Raw genomic sequence first — 17,791 nt, forward strand, 5'->3', positions numbered from 1 at the left:
CATGACTCTTGATCCTGAAATGCTCTTGCTAATGTGTCTGTCCCCCCAAAGAGAGAATTTCAGCTACGTCGAATGTCAATATATTTTAATATTTTTGAAGGCAACCTAACTTTAGTTATGGATTTCAGTCATGTAGAATTACCTGCACTCATTTTACTTGAAGATCTGACTTTTGCTCAACCCATAGCCCTGCATGATCTTCATGTGTGTTTGCAAGGTGCTGATCTGATTGCAGGAGGCTAAATACATTGATACATTCTTTCTGAAAGTTCCTTACATGTTTAAATCTTTGTTTGGGTGCTGACATATAGACTTTCAAATCTAAATGCCAGATTTTAACCATGCAATGTGTATGCAAAAATGGGAATGTCTAGCTTTATGTCTGTGGCTGGTCAGTGTAACTATTTAACTGCAGAAGCACGCTCTGTGTGTGTGTGTGTGTGTGTGTGTGTGTGTGTTTTCTCAGCTAAAGTAGTTCATTTGGTTCTGATGGTTAGACAGCCCAGGATTCACGAAATCAAGACAGATGCACTGACTTTGAATGTGTGGTAAATTCTAACAGATATTTATGCCGTGTGTGTATGTGTGTGTTAAATGGGTCTATACAAAAGTGCACATTTTAATAGTATAGTAGTCATGTCATTACCTAAACTTTAGAAAGAAATGTAATTCCTTATCAATTATTATTTATGTAGTAATTCCTGGCAGCGTGTCATCTGAAGAAGGAAAGGCAGCTAGACCCACAAATGCATTCAGACTTATTCTACACTAGTTTACAGTACGTCTGGGACTTTATGAAACAAGCTATGTATCTATAAGTGGAGGAAGTAAAGGTTTCCTCCTGCTTGCCAAACATGCCTTAGAGTAACAAATACAATGAGATGTGAGGTCTTCATGTAGTACCTGGGGCTGCTTACATCCAACTTGTAGAGGGCCATACTTCCATTAGTCATCAGGGAAAAGTGTTCAGGATTAATAAACTAAACACATGTAAATGTAGGTAATCACAGTTAACTATGTTTTAAGAAACCCTTGGTAGAACTGTAGGTCTATAATTACGATTTGTTGATGCATTAACTAATTTATTTAATTCTACATACCTATGGTGGGAACATCTGAAAACTCCATTGTTTTTCTGTGTGGATTTGTGTTCTATGCAATTTTTTCTAGGCAGGAACCTGCTGACCACAGTATATTGTAAAGACAACTTCTGATTACTTGCAGAATTTCACAAATCCTTCCCTTCAGGTAATACACTTTATCTGTCTGTCTGTCTTGGTAAATATGATAAAGAGAGGCCTATCAAAAGTTAGATTTCATACATGTAGGAAAAACAGCCTAGGTTTATGCTAACTTGAATTGTTAATTTAGTAAAATTTGGTCCTAAAGGTTTCATCTGAATATTGCAGGTAGAAAAAATGTCTTAATAAATTAATGTGCTCTCTTTCAGATCTGGCCTTGTTTATTAGGTTAATACTTCTGTTGCTGGCAGAGTGCCCGAGGCAAGCAACAGCTGGGTTCGTTGCCCCGTGTGCGTCGCGCCAATGACCACAACGGGGTGGAGAAGCAGAGAGATTTATTTGGAGCTCCAAATAGGGCGCAGGGAGACTGAGCTGTCTCAAATCCTGCCCCAGTACAGCAGATTCCAGTATACATTTTATACCTTTTCCTACTTCACTACACAAGCTTATGCAACCAATTACCTGTTGCCCCGTACAATACCGTAGCCAATCAGCTAAAGCAGCCAGTTGTGTTTTTCCTCAGTAGCATTGCCCGAGCCTTGCCTTATTTGGTCCTATTTGTTACTAGATTTTGCTAAACATTTCTGCCTTATCTATCTGTTTCCCAGGCTGAAGCTGGCCTTGGCTGGCAAGCCGTGTGCAAACCTGTTTGTTTGTGTGCTAGCTTCCTCAGTGTTATGCAGGATCACGGAGGGTTCAAGAAGCAAAGGGGCCTTGGTTTATCCGGCCCTAGAGCAGGAGGGCTTCATCGACACCTGTGGTCTTCCAACCTCCCGAGTTACCTAGTGTAGTGCCCAGTGTCCCCAACACTTATGAAGTGTGAAATACATTATGGCAATTATCTTAGGGCATGTGTAGACTTGCTGCGGGTTTTGTGTACCTGTATTAAGTGATCTGCAGCAAGTGTTACTCGAGCAGCACATACACACCACATTATCACACAATTAAGGTATTTTTTACCTCATATCATTGCAGTCACACTGCACTGTATTGTTTTCAGAATCAGTGCTAAGCATTCTGGACAGACATTCCATGGTCCATTACCATGTTGCTGTGCTGTTTGCATGCTGGGATTTTTTTTCACTGTACATTGTGGAATACCTACTCAAAGGCAATGGAATTCTGGGATGTGGGGTCAAATTGAGTAATTCCTATGATAATTCTTGCTTCATCCTATCTGGGTTTTGCAAGCCAGCCAGCACCATTTTCAAAGTGCTGTCAGGCATCATGGAGAAAACATTTCTGATAAGTACAATCCTCCTGGTGATGAATATAAACAGACTGCTGATAGCATATCTGAAGTCATGCAGTGACTTACAAACGAGGGTGGTAAGGACCTCTGAGAAAGAGGAGGCTGAAATCAGGCAGACACTTCTACATCTTTCCCTCAAGTAGCTTTACTTGATGGAGCACTGCTTTTTGTGCTTGGCCCACTACCATTCACTAGTAAGATAGTGCTGCAGACCTGAGATGACCCTTAGTCATGTCAGAACTTCAATATATTTAAAAAAAAAAAAGCCACTTTCTTACAAATCTGTGTAGAGTTCATGCTAGAGTTGCAGTGGTGGAATGCTTACATGAGAGCTGCCATCAGCGTGGAGAAGTTTGTGACTGTCGCTACTTGAATGCTTACCATCCCTGATTGCTACCGGTCAGTAGCTAATAAAGTTGGTGTTGGTAGTTCAATAGTTGGGGCTGTTATGATGGTATGTGCTGCTATCAAGAAAATTATTTTCCCCTGGGTCATAAGACTAGGCAGTGCATACACAGTTATTAACTGGTTTGTACTGTTGGGGTTCCAAATTGTATTGGGGCCATTGATGGGGCCATTGATGGGACCCTTGTGCCTATTCTTTGCTCCCAACAACAGACCTCAGAGTTGATCAACAGGTTTATTTCTCTATGGTGCTCCAAGGGCTAGTTGAATACTGTGGAATGTATTTTATATGAGAGAGTCTGGAAAGGTCCACAACTCCAGAAATCTCTAGACTATTTTATGCAAATGAAACTTCGGTACCTATGGTATCAATGGACACTGGTGGCACTCCCATTCTACCACTCATTCTGGGAGACGTAGCTTACCCTCTGCATCCTTGGCTTATCAAGCCCTTTAAGAGACATATGGGTAGGAGATGGGAACAGTTTAACTATACTGAGTATTTGTAGAACGACTGAGGAATGTGTATTTGGAAGATTGAAAGGTTAGAGGGAGGATCCTGATGTTGAGGGTGGAGGCTGATGAAAAACATCTTCCTGTTGTGATAGCTGCTTGTTGTGTTTTGCGCAGCCTTTTGTGAAAGCAAGGGAGAGACCCAAATGGATGGAGACAGTGGGTCAACAGACTTGGTGGACATTTTGAACAGCTGGATTGGAAGCCCCTATGAAATGATGCAGCTACATAGGAGCACAGAATGAGGGTGCATTGCACTCATACTTTGTGTAGGTGTCACTAGTAAAGAGTATAAGGCATTTTATGACCATTACTGAACATGTTGTCTTGTGTACATGTTCTGATGCAAGTGTACCTGTGTTATGTGATCATGCATTTGTTGAGTTTTTAGGGTGGTATGTGTGAATTGTCATATAATGCTTGTAACTTTCTTTATGTTGTGCATCTGTGGATGTTGTGACTGAGATGCTGCACAATTCAGTGAATGGGGCAAGACTCAGAACCATGAACGTAAACATATTTACAAAACTTTAGCATGAATTAATACACCAAGTTGAATGTTCTGAGCTTGAGTGGTAAAAACTGTATTCAGAATTCATAAAGCTGTTCAGTTTTTGAAGGCTTCAAAGCCATGTGCTCCAGGAGGGTTGTTAGCCTCTCAGTCACCCCCAGCAGCAGTCTGTGATTTGCTAGCCATTTCCTTGTCCTTGTAGTCCATCCTCCTTTCCCACCCCCAGCCCCCTCATGCCAGAGCTATGGGGAAAAAGAGCAAAACAAGGTATTGTCCAATTTGCAGTCTCTATTCCAACGCTTGTAAAATACAGTAGAACCTCAGTTATGAACTGACCAGTCAACCATGCGCCTCATTTAGAACTGGAAGTATTCAATCAGGCAGCAGCAGAGACCCCCCCCCCCCACCTCCCCCGCCACACATGCACGCGTGCGTGTGTGCAAATACAGTACTTTGTTAAACATAAAGTACTAAAAAAGGAAAGCAGCATTTTTCTTCTGCATAGTAAAGCCTCAAAGCTGTATTAAGTCAATGTTCAGTTGTAAATTTTTGAAAGAACAACATAAAGTTTTGTTCAGAGTTATGAAGGTTTCAGAGTTATAACTTCCATTCCTGAGGTGTTCATAACTTTGAGGTTCTACTGTATTGCTTTTTCCTGAAGTTGAAGAGTCTTAACATTTCTTTCTTTATGGAAATGTCTGTGTAGCACAATTTGGGTAGTGAAATTCATGCTCATTCAAATTTAAGGGCATTAATGAAACTGTGATCCAGAAACAAGACTTTTTCTTCTTTTCTGTATATACTGCTATAATAAAAATGCCTTTCTTCAAACAGTCATGTTGTTAGCCCACATGGTGCTACCATTGGGGAGGGTAGGTGAGTGACCAGGCAGGTGAGAGACCATTAAGTGCTGTGATAGGTAAGGGGGGTATGGGATGGTACACCGCAAGCTTCAGTGCTGTTTCTGTTCACATATCTGTAGAAGTAAAGGTCTGGAGATTTTGTAGTCTCTGGTGTGGCTGTCACTTGATGGTGGGTGGGAGACAGAGAGAAGGTACACCAGTGTGGCAGCATCCTTATGAAACCTGCAACAAAGTTGTTCAATGACCTCCCTGAGCCCTCCTAGAGTACATTTCTGTTGTAATACAACATTCCATAGTTACTGGAACTGGTCCCCTCAAGAGTTTGGGTCTCTGCCTATGGTTCAGGTTGATCATCTGGCTGAGTTTCAGGGATCACCATGATTGTGTCTGCCCTGGGGTTCACCAGGTTGATGAGATTCTGGTTTGGAGGATCAATCATAGAGTCCACAACATGCTGAGGTGGAATGATATGCTTCCCAGCAAACATATTGTCTGCTGGTACTGTGCTTGGTTTCACACAGGTCTTGTAGTATTTAGTAGTCCTATACCCCAGCTGGAGCTTCTTTGCCTTACTGCGGTACTGGAGTGTCCTGGTTGTGCTCCTAGCCGGCATTTGTTGTGATAGCTGCTTGTATACCTGTGCTAAGTGACTACTGTTCAGAGGTGCCTGATCACACTCCTCTCCCCAGAGAGCATTGAAGTCCAGCATCTCCGCATGAGACCACAGGGAAGAATGAGGCATGATCTATAATTGGGAGTATGACACAGATTTAAGAACTCCACATGAGCTGGAATCCCAAAAGGCAGAACCTGGATGTATGCCAGCATTTAAATGGGGGAGGTTACATCCAGTTGGGATGACCCCAGAGCAGTATAGGGCGTGCAAGTAAACAGGATGACCCAAGCTAGCAAAGGAATGTGGGATACTAGTAGACAGAGATGGCAAATGCACATCAGTTGTTTTGAGAGGGGTGGGGTGGGGTGCGGTGCATGCACGTTTACTTTGCTGTAGGTAAATTCCCATGTCTCTGTAAACTCACTTTTTCAAGTGGCTTTAATAAAGCGCACTAAAACACCAGATTTTATTTAAAAAAAAAAAAAACTTTTGTGGACACAATGCAATTTAATGTAACCTGCAACAGATTCCAAGTGTAGGTAAGCTCCTACCTAGTTTTAGTCACTTAATAACATCCGTATAATCAGTCATTATATTGTGAAACCCAGAACTCAATATTTTATGTAGACTATTCTGTATGTTTTATTATGTATGAATTTATGTAAGAACTAGATTTGAAGATGAATTTGGCAGAAATGTTTTTTAAAAGAAGATATATTATAAAATAGCTTTGTGTACTTAAAAATAGAACTTTCATGGGCTGGATAATTTTGTTAATCACGCTTTGAAAATATAACTTAGATCCTGAGCTGCTGTTATTAGGAAAATAAGCTTCTACCTTTGTCTAGTCTGATCATTAGTAGACATTCAAAACAAGGGGTAATGTACAAATAATTCCTGACTACTGTGATATTTTCTTCATAGTCTCAGATGGGGTAAGAAACTACTTCACTAGTGTATTTATAGATCTCTAATTTTAGTTTTAAATGGTTGATTTATTTATGTCTTTAATCATATTTGCTGATTTTATTCCCAAATGTAAAAAGTGTGGAAGAAAGACAGATTTTTCTGTGCATTAGCATAATAAAATGTTAATGTGCAGAAAGTAGCTGTACAAGAATGTAATGGTTCAAAACATGGAATATTGGAGCTGTTAGTAACTCTGTTTGTAAAGCTGGGGAATGGACTTTCTGAATGATAAGTGTTATCTGTGAATGCAGATGTATATTCCTCACTGTGCACTTAATTGAAATGAAGAGCCAATTAACTGTCAAAAATAAATTTGCATTTATATATATACATTTTATCACACTTTTGTTTAAAATAATCATAGTGCTAAATTTATTACTTGTTTTGTGGCAGTTGATCAGCTCATATTCCAGTAACTGAATGGCTTATTTGGTTTTGTTATCAGTCAGTACAGTAAACATCTTTGAAATCAGCCTCCCAACAGCTGGCAGCTGACCTGCTGGTGTTTGGCACCACCCAGGTTTAGCATGACTTCATTATGTAATGTAGCTTGAGTAGTCCATCTTACTGATTCTTCAAGGAAGTTTGTACAGGCACCTGGGTGTGTTTTGTGCAGCTAGTTTCATCAGTGTTGGGAAAGTAGACGGAACAAAAAATGGAGTTTTTTAAAAAAGTTGTTCCTGCTGTCATTTCTGGAGATGTGGTGCTGGATATTGGAAGTACTATTGAAAGCTCCCCAAGGCTACTGAAGATGAGACGTGTCAGCCTGCTTTCATTAGGACAGACCATAGATGAAGAAGATCAGGCAAATTTCTCACATTCAAATTACAGCATGTATTCACATCATCAACTCGGTAAAGTAAAACTTCAGTAACTATTGTAAACTTTTTCTCTGATCTGAATTGTTTTTGAGTATTAGAAAAGGGTTTCTTCAGAAAGCAATTATGATTATGGATTTTTCTTCAGTTTTAAAGTAATCTAAAATTTAAAAAGTGTTTGAACCATTTGTTAATATTTTGTGAAATTATTTTAAGCAATCTCATAATTAAGGGTATGTTGTATGTGTATATTACATGTGCATATATGCACATGATTTTTAATTTAAGATGAACATCCATTTTCAAAATAAGGTTTTGGATCATAAAATGTGTCCCTGATTCTGCACTGGAAGATGCACAGGCTTCCATGGACTTCAGTGGGGCTCTGTATGGGTGCAGGATCGGGGCTTCTGTTCTTATACCACCTTTGGAAACTTCAGTAGCATGAAAACAAAAGAGCCAGAAGTCTCTCCCAAGGCACTCCTTTTTAAAAATCTTTCTTTTTTAAATGTGCTTACATGAATAGAGTATGGAGTATTCCAAATTTCTTAAACATAATTTACAGCGTACTGATTTTCCTGTTGTGGATAGAATGAGGGTATTTAATTGTTATACTGTAGAGTTCAATAATATTTCTTTTACATCCTTTAAAAAGCTGAACAAATTACTTTCATAAAGCTAAAAAGATTTTCCACATCACACATGCGACATGTTGATCAGTGTTTAAATTATTTTATTTATTATGCTTTTTTAAAAAGAGGTTCAATTTACTTACCCTTCTGAAACTGTTTGAAAAAGTTATGTGGTTTTGCGTTGGGTGGAAATTTAGGGGCTTGATGACACTCTCTAAAGCCCAAATGGTCTAGAACCCTGCTGTTTATCACTGATGCAGCTTCTCCCCCAGGCTCTGTCATGGCCGTTTCAATCAGCTGGAGTGCTCTCTGCCGTTTGTCTTCCAGGGGTGGCGCAGTACCCTCTGTTTGGAGGGTCCTCAGCTCTGAAATTCATCCCCAGAGCCTTTTTGACATACTGTAAAATGCTGGTTTGGCTTTTTTTAAAGTCAGGTTATCTTGTGTTGGTGGATGGAAACCAGGAAGCAATTTTGTTGGCCAAATTGTTAAAGTGTATAATACATTTGAATATACTGCTTGCTGTACACGTAACCTCATCAGCCATTGATAGCTCGTTGCACAGTAAAAATCTCTCTAGGACTCCTGTTGCCAGCGTGCTCAAAGTTCTAGCCAAACTTCATCATGTAGCTTCTGTGAAAGGATGGCTCACTATTAGTTAAGTTCTACTTTGAATGCTGATCCTGTGGGTATTCGCTGTGGGTGTTTGTGTGCTCCATGTGCCTAGGACTAGAAATTATAGCAGCATTTATTAGTCCATGTCTGGGCCCTTCATTTCTTGGAGCTATCAACTGAAGGCATAAAGGGTGGCACGGACTGATCGCCTCTCCAGTTCCTTTCTACCGCTTGTAGTCTGGGATGGTATCCTTCTGTGTCTAGCCTTCTAGCTTTTACCTGTATGTATTTTGTGTATAGTTTTTTATTAGCTATATTGATAGTAGTGAGTTCATGATTAGTAGGGATCAAGGGTTCCCCCACTGTTTGGAGCACTTAGTATGCCCAAAGCTTCTAGCACTGCCTGGCCTGCCTTCTGGTCTTCCTGGTGAGTGATCAGCACAAGAGCTGCCTGTATTACCTTGGGGAATAACAGATTCCATCAAAGTGAGAGATCTGCCACTCCTTTCCTCCTTGCACTAAGCAGTCTCATAAACTTCAGACTCCACAGGCACCTGATGGAACTCTCCATGAGGTCCCTGTCTGACCTTGGACCCTCCCACTCTCTCCCTCATTGTCTGGAGCCTCATGGTAGTGCCCATGCAGCATCAACATCTTCCAGCTTGGTATCGTCTAGATCCAAAACTCCATGAAATGGAGATATGAAGAGGGTAAGGAGAAACACCCTCCTAAAAAGTGAGAGTCAGCTTACTTTTTAAGATATCAAAGAAAAAGATTGTCCATTCCCCTCCTGTGGTAGCATCTGAGACTCCATGCCCTGGAGTGTTGTGTCCAGAGCTCATGGGGAACTCAGACTGGCACTGACTGTAGCAGGAGTTCCAGTGTTCTGAAACCATCCACTAAGGCTTTCTCATTGGTGGGTCCAGGCTGCATCTGAAAGGGCTAGACAGCAACATCCCTGGTCTACTCCTATGGAAAAAGAGGGCAAACACCTGGATCTGTTAGGGAGAAAGGTCCTTTTCATCATCTAGTCTCCTCTGCAGATAGCCAATTACCAGGCCCAAATGGCTAAATAAGATTTCCTGAACTACTCCAAGTTTGTGGAATTTACTGACAGCCTTCTGCAGCAGGACAGAGCTCATTTACAGTGTCTGATAGACAAAGGCAAATTGATAGTCAAGACCACTCTCCAGTCTGCAGCTGATGCCACTGATACCTCCTTTACAGCTATGGCTACTTTAGCAGAGCTAATTTCACAAAGCTAAAAACAATTATGACCAAATCAGCTGCGAGGAAGAATTTAATCAGAAAAATGTGTATGATAATTGGGAAATATTTAGGAACACCTTACTAGACACCAAAAAGCCACAATCCAACAATTGAGGAAGAAGGCTATGCTGGTTTAAAAACAACAGCCTGGTTTATAGGGGAAGTGAGGGCAGCAGTAAAAAAATATATATATATATATATAACAAATGGAATACAGGGGAAGTTGATAGTAATGAATATAAATCAGAAATTAAGAATTATAGTAAATTTGATAAGGGAAGCCAAGGGACACAAGGAGAAATCTATGACTAGCAGAGTTAAGAACTGTAAGAAAGTTTTTTTTAAAAAAGAATCCTGACAATGGTAGTGGTCCATTGCTAGATGGAAATGGTAGAATTATCAATAATAATATAGAAAAAGCAGAAGTGTTCAATAAATATTTGTGTTCTGTATTTGGGGAAAAAACAGGTGATGCAATCGCTTCATATAGTGATAGCACTCCTTCTATTCCACTTGTATTATAGACTTTAAAATCAGAAGAGACCATTATGATCATCTAGTTTGACCTCCTGCACATTGCAGGCCACAGAACCTCACCCATCCACCCCTATCCTCCACCCATAATCCTGGGCTGAGTTACTGAAGTCCTCCAAATCATGGTTTAAAGACTTCAAGTCACAGAGAATCCACCATTTACACTAGTTTAAAACTTTCAAGTGACCCGTGCCCCATGCTACAGAGGATGGTGAAAACCCCCCAGGATCTCTGTCAATCTGAGCTGGGGGAAAATTCCTTCCCAACCCCAAATATGATGATCAGTTAGACCCTGTGGGCATGTGGGCAAGACCCATCAGCCAGACACCTGGGAAAGAATTCTCTGTAGTAACTCAGAGCCCTCCTCATTTAGTGTCCCATCACTGGCTTTTGGAGATATTTGCTGCTAGCAGTCGCAGATAGGCTACATGCCTCCCTCCCATCGCCCCCCCCCCCCGGAGCAGGAGCATTTTCTTTATTTACATATAGTAAAAATTTTCCCAAAGCATCATTTACTTCAGAGGAGTGAACCTAGATGGGTGGGTAGCACCGATACCAGGTTTCACTAGCTTGTAAGTGATGGAAAACTTGCCCAGGTAGTGGCCAATCGTCTCTGGCTTGATTTCCACCTGATTGAAGGTTTTGCCGTTGTATATGCCAACCATGCTGCCCACCATCTTGGGGAGGATGATCATGTCACGCAGGTGAGTTTTGACTGCCTCTGGCTTCTCCATGGGAGGGGCCTCCTTCTTGGCCTTGCGAAGACGCTTCAGGAGGGAATGCTTCTTACGACGCAGGCTGCGGTTCAGACGCCTGTGCTGGCGAGCACTGTACAGCTGCATCAGCTGCTCGTAGGACATATCGAGGAGCTGATCCAGATCAACACCTCTGTAAGAGAATTTCCTAAAGCTCCGTTTCTTCTTCTGTTCAACTTCCGTCATCTTGGCAGTGTCTCTTCAGATGGCAGGCAGACTCATCAGACCATCCCCTCCATAAATTTTATCAAGCTCAGTCTTGAAGCCAGTTAGGTTTTTTGCCTCCTACTGCTTCCCTTGGAAGGCTGTTCCAGAACTTTACTCATCTGATGATTAGAAATCTTTGCCTAATTTCAAGCCTAAATTTGTTGATGGCCAGTTTATTATCCATCTGTTCTTGTGTCCACGTTGGCACTTAACTTAAATCACTCTTCTCCCTCTCTGGTATTTATTCCTCTAATGTATTTATAGAGATCAATCATATCTTCCCCTCAGCCTTCTTTTGGTTAGGCTAAAGAAGCCAAGCTCTTTGGATCACCTCTCATAAGGTAGGTTTGCTGTTTCTCTGACCATTCTAATAGCTCTTCTCTGCACCTGTTTCAGTTTGAATTAATCTTTCTTAAACATGGGAGACCAGAATTGCACACAGTATTCCGGATGAGGTGTCACCAGTTCATTGTGTAATGGTACTGACACTTCCCCCCTCTCTACTGGAAATACCTTGCCTGATGCATCCTAGGATTGAATTAGCCTTTTTCACAGCTGCATCACATTGGTGGCTCATAGTCATCCTGTAATCAACCAAAGACACCTAAGTCTTTTTCCTCCTCTGTCACTTCCAACTGATACGTCCCCAGTTTATAAAAAAATATCTTGTTGTTAGTTCCTAAATACATGACCTTGCACTTTGAACTACTATATTTCATCCTATTTCTATAACTCCAGTTTACAAGGTCATCCCAGATCTTCTTGTATGATATTCCGGGCCTTCTCCGTATTGGCAATACCTCCCAACTTTGTGTCATCCACAGATTTTGTTAGCACACCCCCAATTTTTGTGCCAAGGCCAGTAATAAAAATGTTAAATAAGATTGATCCCAAAACCGATCCCTGAGGAACTCGATTAGTAACCTCCTGCAGCCTGACAGTTCACCTTTCAGTATGACCCATTGTAGTCTCCCCATTAACCAGTTCCTTATCCACCTTTCAGTTCTCATATTATTCCCCATCTTTTTCAATTTAATAACTTCCCAGGTAGAACTGTATTAAATGTTTTACTGAAATGCAGGTAGATTAAATCTACTGCTTTCCTTTTCCTGGAGAATGTTAAAAAGAAGGCACTAAACTTAAACATTTTTAAATCGGCAGGTCCATATAACTTGCAGCCAAGAGTTTTAAAAGAGCCATCTGAGGAGCTTGCTGCACCCTTAATATTGATTTTCAATAAGTCTTGGAGCACTGGGGAAGTCCCAGAAGCCTGAAAGAAAGCTAATGCTGTGCTAATTTTTAAAATGGGTAAACCAGCAACCCAGGTAATTATAGGCCTGTCAGCCTGACATTAATCCTGGGCAAGACAATAGAGTGGCTGCCAGGGGAATCAATTAATAAAGAACCTAAAGGAGAGTAATGTAATTAATGCAAATCCATATGGTTTTATGGAAGATAAATTCTGTCAAACTAACTGGATATCTTTTCTGATGAGATTACAAGTTTGGTTGATAAAGTTAAGAGTGTTGATATAATACATATAGACTTATATAAGGCACTTGACTTGGTACCACATGACATTTTGTTAAATTTTATATGGTTCTAATTTATTTATTTATTTTAACACAGGACACATTAAATAGATTAAAAACTGGCTAACTGATAAGTCTCAAACTGTAATGATACTCAATGAATTGTCATTGAGTGGCTCTGTTTCCAGTGGAATCCCGCTGGGATCGGTTTTTTGCCCTGTGCTTTATCAATGACCTGGAAGAAAACACAAAATCGTCACTGATAAGGTTGGCAGATGACACAAAAATTGAGGGAGTGGTAAATAATGAAAGAGTGGTTACTGATTCAGAACGATCTGGATTGCTTGCACCCAGTTTACAAAGCAAACAATATGCATTTTAATACAGCTAAATGTAAATGTATACATCTGGAAACAAAGAATGAATGTCAGACTTGCAGGATGGAGGACTCTATCCTGGGAAGCAGTGACTCTGAAAAAAGATTTGGGGATTGTGGGGGACAGTTAGCTGAATGTGAACTCCCAATGTGATGCTATAGCCAAAAAAGCTAATACAATCCTGGGATGAATAAACAGGGGAATCTCAAGTAGGAGTAGAGAGGTTATTTTACCTCTGTATTTTGCACTGCTGCAACCACTGCTGGAATACTATGTCCAGTTCTGGTGCTCCCAGTTCAAGAAGGATGTTGATAAATTGGAGAAGTTTCAGAGAAAAGCCACGAGAATGATAAAAGGATTAGAAAACGTCCCTTATAGTGGTAGACTCAAGAGCTTAATCTGTTTAGTTTAACAAAGAGAAGGTTAAGATGTGACTTGATTGTAGTCTATAAATACATACCTGGGTAACAAATATTTAATAATGGGTTCTTTGATATAGCTGAGAAAGGTAGAACAAGATCCAGTGGCTGGAAGATGAAGCTAGACAAATTCAGACTGGAAATAAAGCGTAAATTTTTAATAGTGAGACTGATTTACCATTGGAACAATTTACAAGGGGGCAGAGTAGATTCTCCATCACTAACTATTTTTAAATCAAGGTGGCATGTTCTTCTAGAAGATATGCTGTAGGAATTATTTTGGGCAAGGTCTATGGCCTGTGCTCTACAGGAGGTCAGACTAGATGTTCACAATGGTCCCTTCTGTCTTTAGAACCTTATTAGTATAAAGTTAATCAAAATGTTAATTTTATCTTATGTCTTAAAATAAGCTTCAAATCAACATCTTGTTGTGAATCTTAGTAAAAAAAGGACGACACTGGTTCTAGAATGGAAAAACACTACTGTTGAACCAGCTGGAAAGGAAATCCTGCAGGTACACATCTACTGTAGCAAAAATGGAGAGGCCTTTGTTTAATCTTGTATTTGATGTACTATCGGTGGTTGAGCAATTGAGGAAAACAAAGCATACAAAACTCTAATCCTGCCGTTGAAGATTAATTCTCTATTCTGACTCATTAAATGCCTGCCAACTGGCTGTCATTAGAAGTAATTTCCTCAAATCAGTGTTACATGACTATTCTAATAGAAAAGTGTGATGTCATCATTTACAAAATGCAGATTTGCAGTCTGTTCTGGGATCATGCTTTTAACCATAGCGGATAGTAGCTGAATCCTATTTAAATTATCTGCTTATTTCTATTTTTGTATCCTGGTAATGGAATGAGGTGCTCTTATGGAACAGAGCAATGTACTACAGCATTACCAATGAGGAATACAGTAGAAGGCAGGTGTTGTCAAAACAGGTAATTAAAGCAATCAATAAAATAGACACATAAGCTTTAGGAAAGTGTTTATTAATGTCAGCAGATATTGAGCAATATCAGAATAAATGTAATAAAGCTGTTCAAAATTTAAAAAAAAATGTTCAAACAGTGAGGTTGCCTATCTTACATGACTGGCTGAATTGTATGTGATTCGAAATAAAAGTTTCCAGTTGTTGTTGTTGTTCCTATTTAAAGAATATAGTTGATGTTTTAAGAAGCGTAGCTTATAAATGAATGTAAATTCAGGTGAAACACTGAGTTTGTCAAGTTTAACTGTTAAAAGTTGTATAATTCAATAACAGTAGTTTTCTGACAGTAACGCTAAAGATGGAAGAGAAGAATTATGTGAACCTAAAATATTTGCTTTATGTGGAATTAATAGAGTAAAATGCTAACTTTTTATTTTTAGGATTAAAATACAGCAACTATACATTTCCCTTAAATTAATAAAAGTAACCTTTTCCTGCTTGATTTAAGGCAGAAGCCAAAGCCTTACAGAAGAATGCTTTATAGATAAAGTGGATGTTGTGCTTAATGGGTATTTTCCCTGAGTATACACTAGAAATAGTCTTGTATACCTGTTTTAGATTTATAAAGCTAGTAGGATGACTGTAGTTTTTAAAATAAATAAATAAAATAAAAAATGAAGATACTTAATTTTCTGAAATACTTAATGTGATGAACTGTGTGAGGCATAAAGCTTTTACAGATGTTAATGAATACAGTTCAGTTAAATTTATAATTTATTTAAGAGCTGTGTGCTCAGGGCTGTACAAGACAGTCCCTTTCTCAAAGAGATTACAGTGTAGAAGGTAGATACAGAAAGATGAGATGCACTGAGAAACCCAGTGGGAAAATTTACCTTTGATTAATCACCTGTATCTTTATAGATGAATCCTTTAATTTTCCTCTCCTTTCTCTGGATCTTCCTTTCCTCTTTTTCCATAATATTAATGCAGGCCAGCTTGCCCAGTGTAACGATGGCATAGACCATCGGACTTATAGCGTGCAAAACGTGCAGTTATATCAGCAGACCTATCCTTCAGTTACATTATGAGGCAGGGGAATTCATGTAATGGGACAGTTTTTAAAAAAATTGAGATCTGTATAAATCAAATATATAATTCATACAGAACTCTCATTACTCAAGTGTGTCCACATTAGTTTTGTATATTAATGTTGTTTCCTTTTATGAACATAAATCCCATTTCTCAACAAGCAGTTCTGCTAGGATGAGATTAATATGTTTCTTGGTAGTAAAGTATTAGTTAATAGAGTTCTGGTTACCCTTACAGTGCTAAGGTGGCTACCCAAGTTCTGTGTTTAAAGGTGGTAAATATGAGTTCTAAATGAGTAATCCATTTTGAGAGAATGATAGGAGGCCCTTCAGTAATTCCATTTTTCTTCCTTTGAGACACCACGAGGTGGTAATGAGTATTTTCTCTTCCTTTCCAAGGGATGTCACATGTGAGTTCTGTCTTGTCACTCTTCCTTTTCAATTAGTATTTATAGGGGGGATAATGAAATGCTTTGACTTGCAGTATTGCCAATAAGCTGAGGAACAGAAAAAATGTCCAAACGCTGGTGCATGCTAGCTTGCATTACAGTCCACGTAAAATAAATGTTGTTTGTAGGTAAGGTATGTATCTAAAATAGAGATACCAAACTTATTCTGAGGAGAGGGATGAATTCATTTTTTAATTGTGCTCCAAGGGTTAGAGAAGCTTATGCTTCTAATGGGTTTATATAGTTATATAGCTTTAGCACTACAAAACTACAAAAGTAATTTTCCCTTTCTTGATATTCACCCCTTCTTGTCAACTGTTGAGAATAGGCCACCTCCCCTTAATTGAATTGGCCTTGTTAGCTCCCCACTTGGTAAGGCAACTCCCGTCTTTTCATGTGCTATAATATTTATAGCTTACTATGTTTTTCACTCCATGCATCTGATGAAGTGGGTTTTAGCCCATGAAAGCTTATGCCCAAATAAATTTGTTAGTCTCTAAGGTGCCACAAGGACTCCTCGTTGTTTTTGCTGGTACAGACTAACATGGCTACCACTCAGAAACTAGTTACACAATGAAGTTTACCTCCTGTATTCCTTCTGGGAAATACTAAGTGGATCTGAAGCAGCAGAGAGGGAAAACTAGCTTTCTTTTTCATTCAGGTTGCTCTTTAATATAGAACCACTGGGAATTGAGCTCCCTGAAACAATTAGTATAATTGTTGGGCTTTAGCATTAACACTTCAGTGAGACTCTGTATCAAACCAAACCGAATGACCCGTCCCCCCCAGTTCCCCCGCGCCCCCCCAAAAAAACCCTCCCCCTCCAAAACCAAAAACTTAAATTCTGCAGGCTGAGATTGTCAGGGTGGCTGCAAAAATCAAGATAATCAAAAATCAAAAGTCATCAAGTTGGCCGGGATTACTACCTTCCTAGAACTGCCTGCTGAGACAAACCCTCGAGTTGGACTCCAAATCACCCAACTATTTCTGTAATAAGATCTTGGAGACTCCTAGTATGTCAAAATTGGAAGAAAGCACATGAGATGCATTTAAAACTGACTGACTGTTGTTCACAGTTTTATAGTTCTCTGGTTACAAGTTAAAACTTTCTTAGATTCAAGAGCATACTACAGAATACTTGTGTTGGTATCTAACTGATCCCATGATCAAAGAGACAAAGTGGGTGAGGTATTATTTTTCTTTCACCAACAGAAGTTGGTCCAATAAGACAGGCTTTCGAGCTACACAGTGCTCTTCCTTAAGTCTCCGGAAAGGTACTCAGAGTGTCACAGTTAAATACAAGGTGGAACAGATTGTTTAGCATAAGTAGTTAACACACATTCTAAGGGACCCCATTCAAGGTGAAGTGGCCCATTAACAACCTGTAGTCATAGGGGGAAAAAGGGGGGGGGGTGTTGTTGGGCTACAGATTGTTGTAATAAGTAAAGCTAAGATTTTTGTCAAGGTTACTTTTACTAAAAATAACTGTGACAAAAAGGGGAGTGGAGGATCCAGCACTGAAGACCACCTCAGCACCTCCTCCCCCCCTTTCCCCTCATGGAAGAGGTTGGCACTGCCCCTGAGCCTTGGACAGGCGCCGAGTGGCACCACAGGGAATCTCAGACAAATGCTGTCCTGGAGTCATTCAGCCCAGGACTGGGACTTGAACTGTGCATTTTGGGATTAACCCACCCAATTCACAATGGGTGGTCACCCTTCTGGGACTGCGTATGTGAGAAGGTGTTTATAAATTTAGCAGAGAAACACGGGTCCAAGACGGTCCCAAAGACCTTCG

The 17,791-nt window shown here is 39.8% G+C and overlaps 1 protein-coding gene and 1 pseudogene across 9 annotated transcripts in view; one reads left to right on the forward strand and one right to left on the reverse strand.

Annotated features, from left to right (window-relative positions):
- The window catches only part of FRYL (FRY like transcription coactivator), a 204,267-nt gene that overhangs the window by 63,786 nt on the left and 122,690 nt on the right, over positions 1-17,791 (forward strand). Inside the window, exon 1 of one of the 9 annotated variants that reach the window (XM_073342093.1) lies at positions 2,761-7,224. The exons of 5 other annotated variants lie outside the window; for them this stretch is intronic. Coding sequence is in view for 2 of the 4 variants with exons in the window: in XM_073342095.1 (XP_073198196.1) it covers positions 7,026-7,224 (199 nt within the window). In the remaining 2 variants the exon portion in view is untranslated. Of the gene's footprint in view, positions 1-2,760; positions 7,225-17,791 lie in introns of those variants that run through there. 3 more of the 9 variants (XM_073342087.1, XM_073342095.1, XM_073342096.1) reach the window with 3 other exon arrangements.
- Positions 10,748-12,236, reverse strand: LOC140910639 (small ribosomal subunit protein uS19 pseudogene; annotated as a pseudogene).

Source organism: Lepidochelys kempii, chromosome 4, assembly GCF_965140265.1.
Source record: "Lepidochelys kempii isolate rLepKem1 chromosome 4, rLepKem1.hap2, whole genome shotgun sequence".
Classification (NCBI taxonomy): Eukaryota; Metazoa; Chordata; order Testudines; family Cheloniidae; genus Lepidochelys; species Lepidochelys kempii.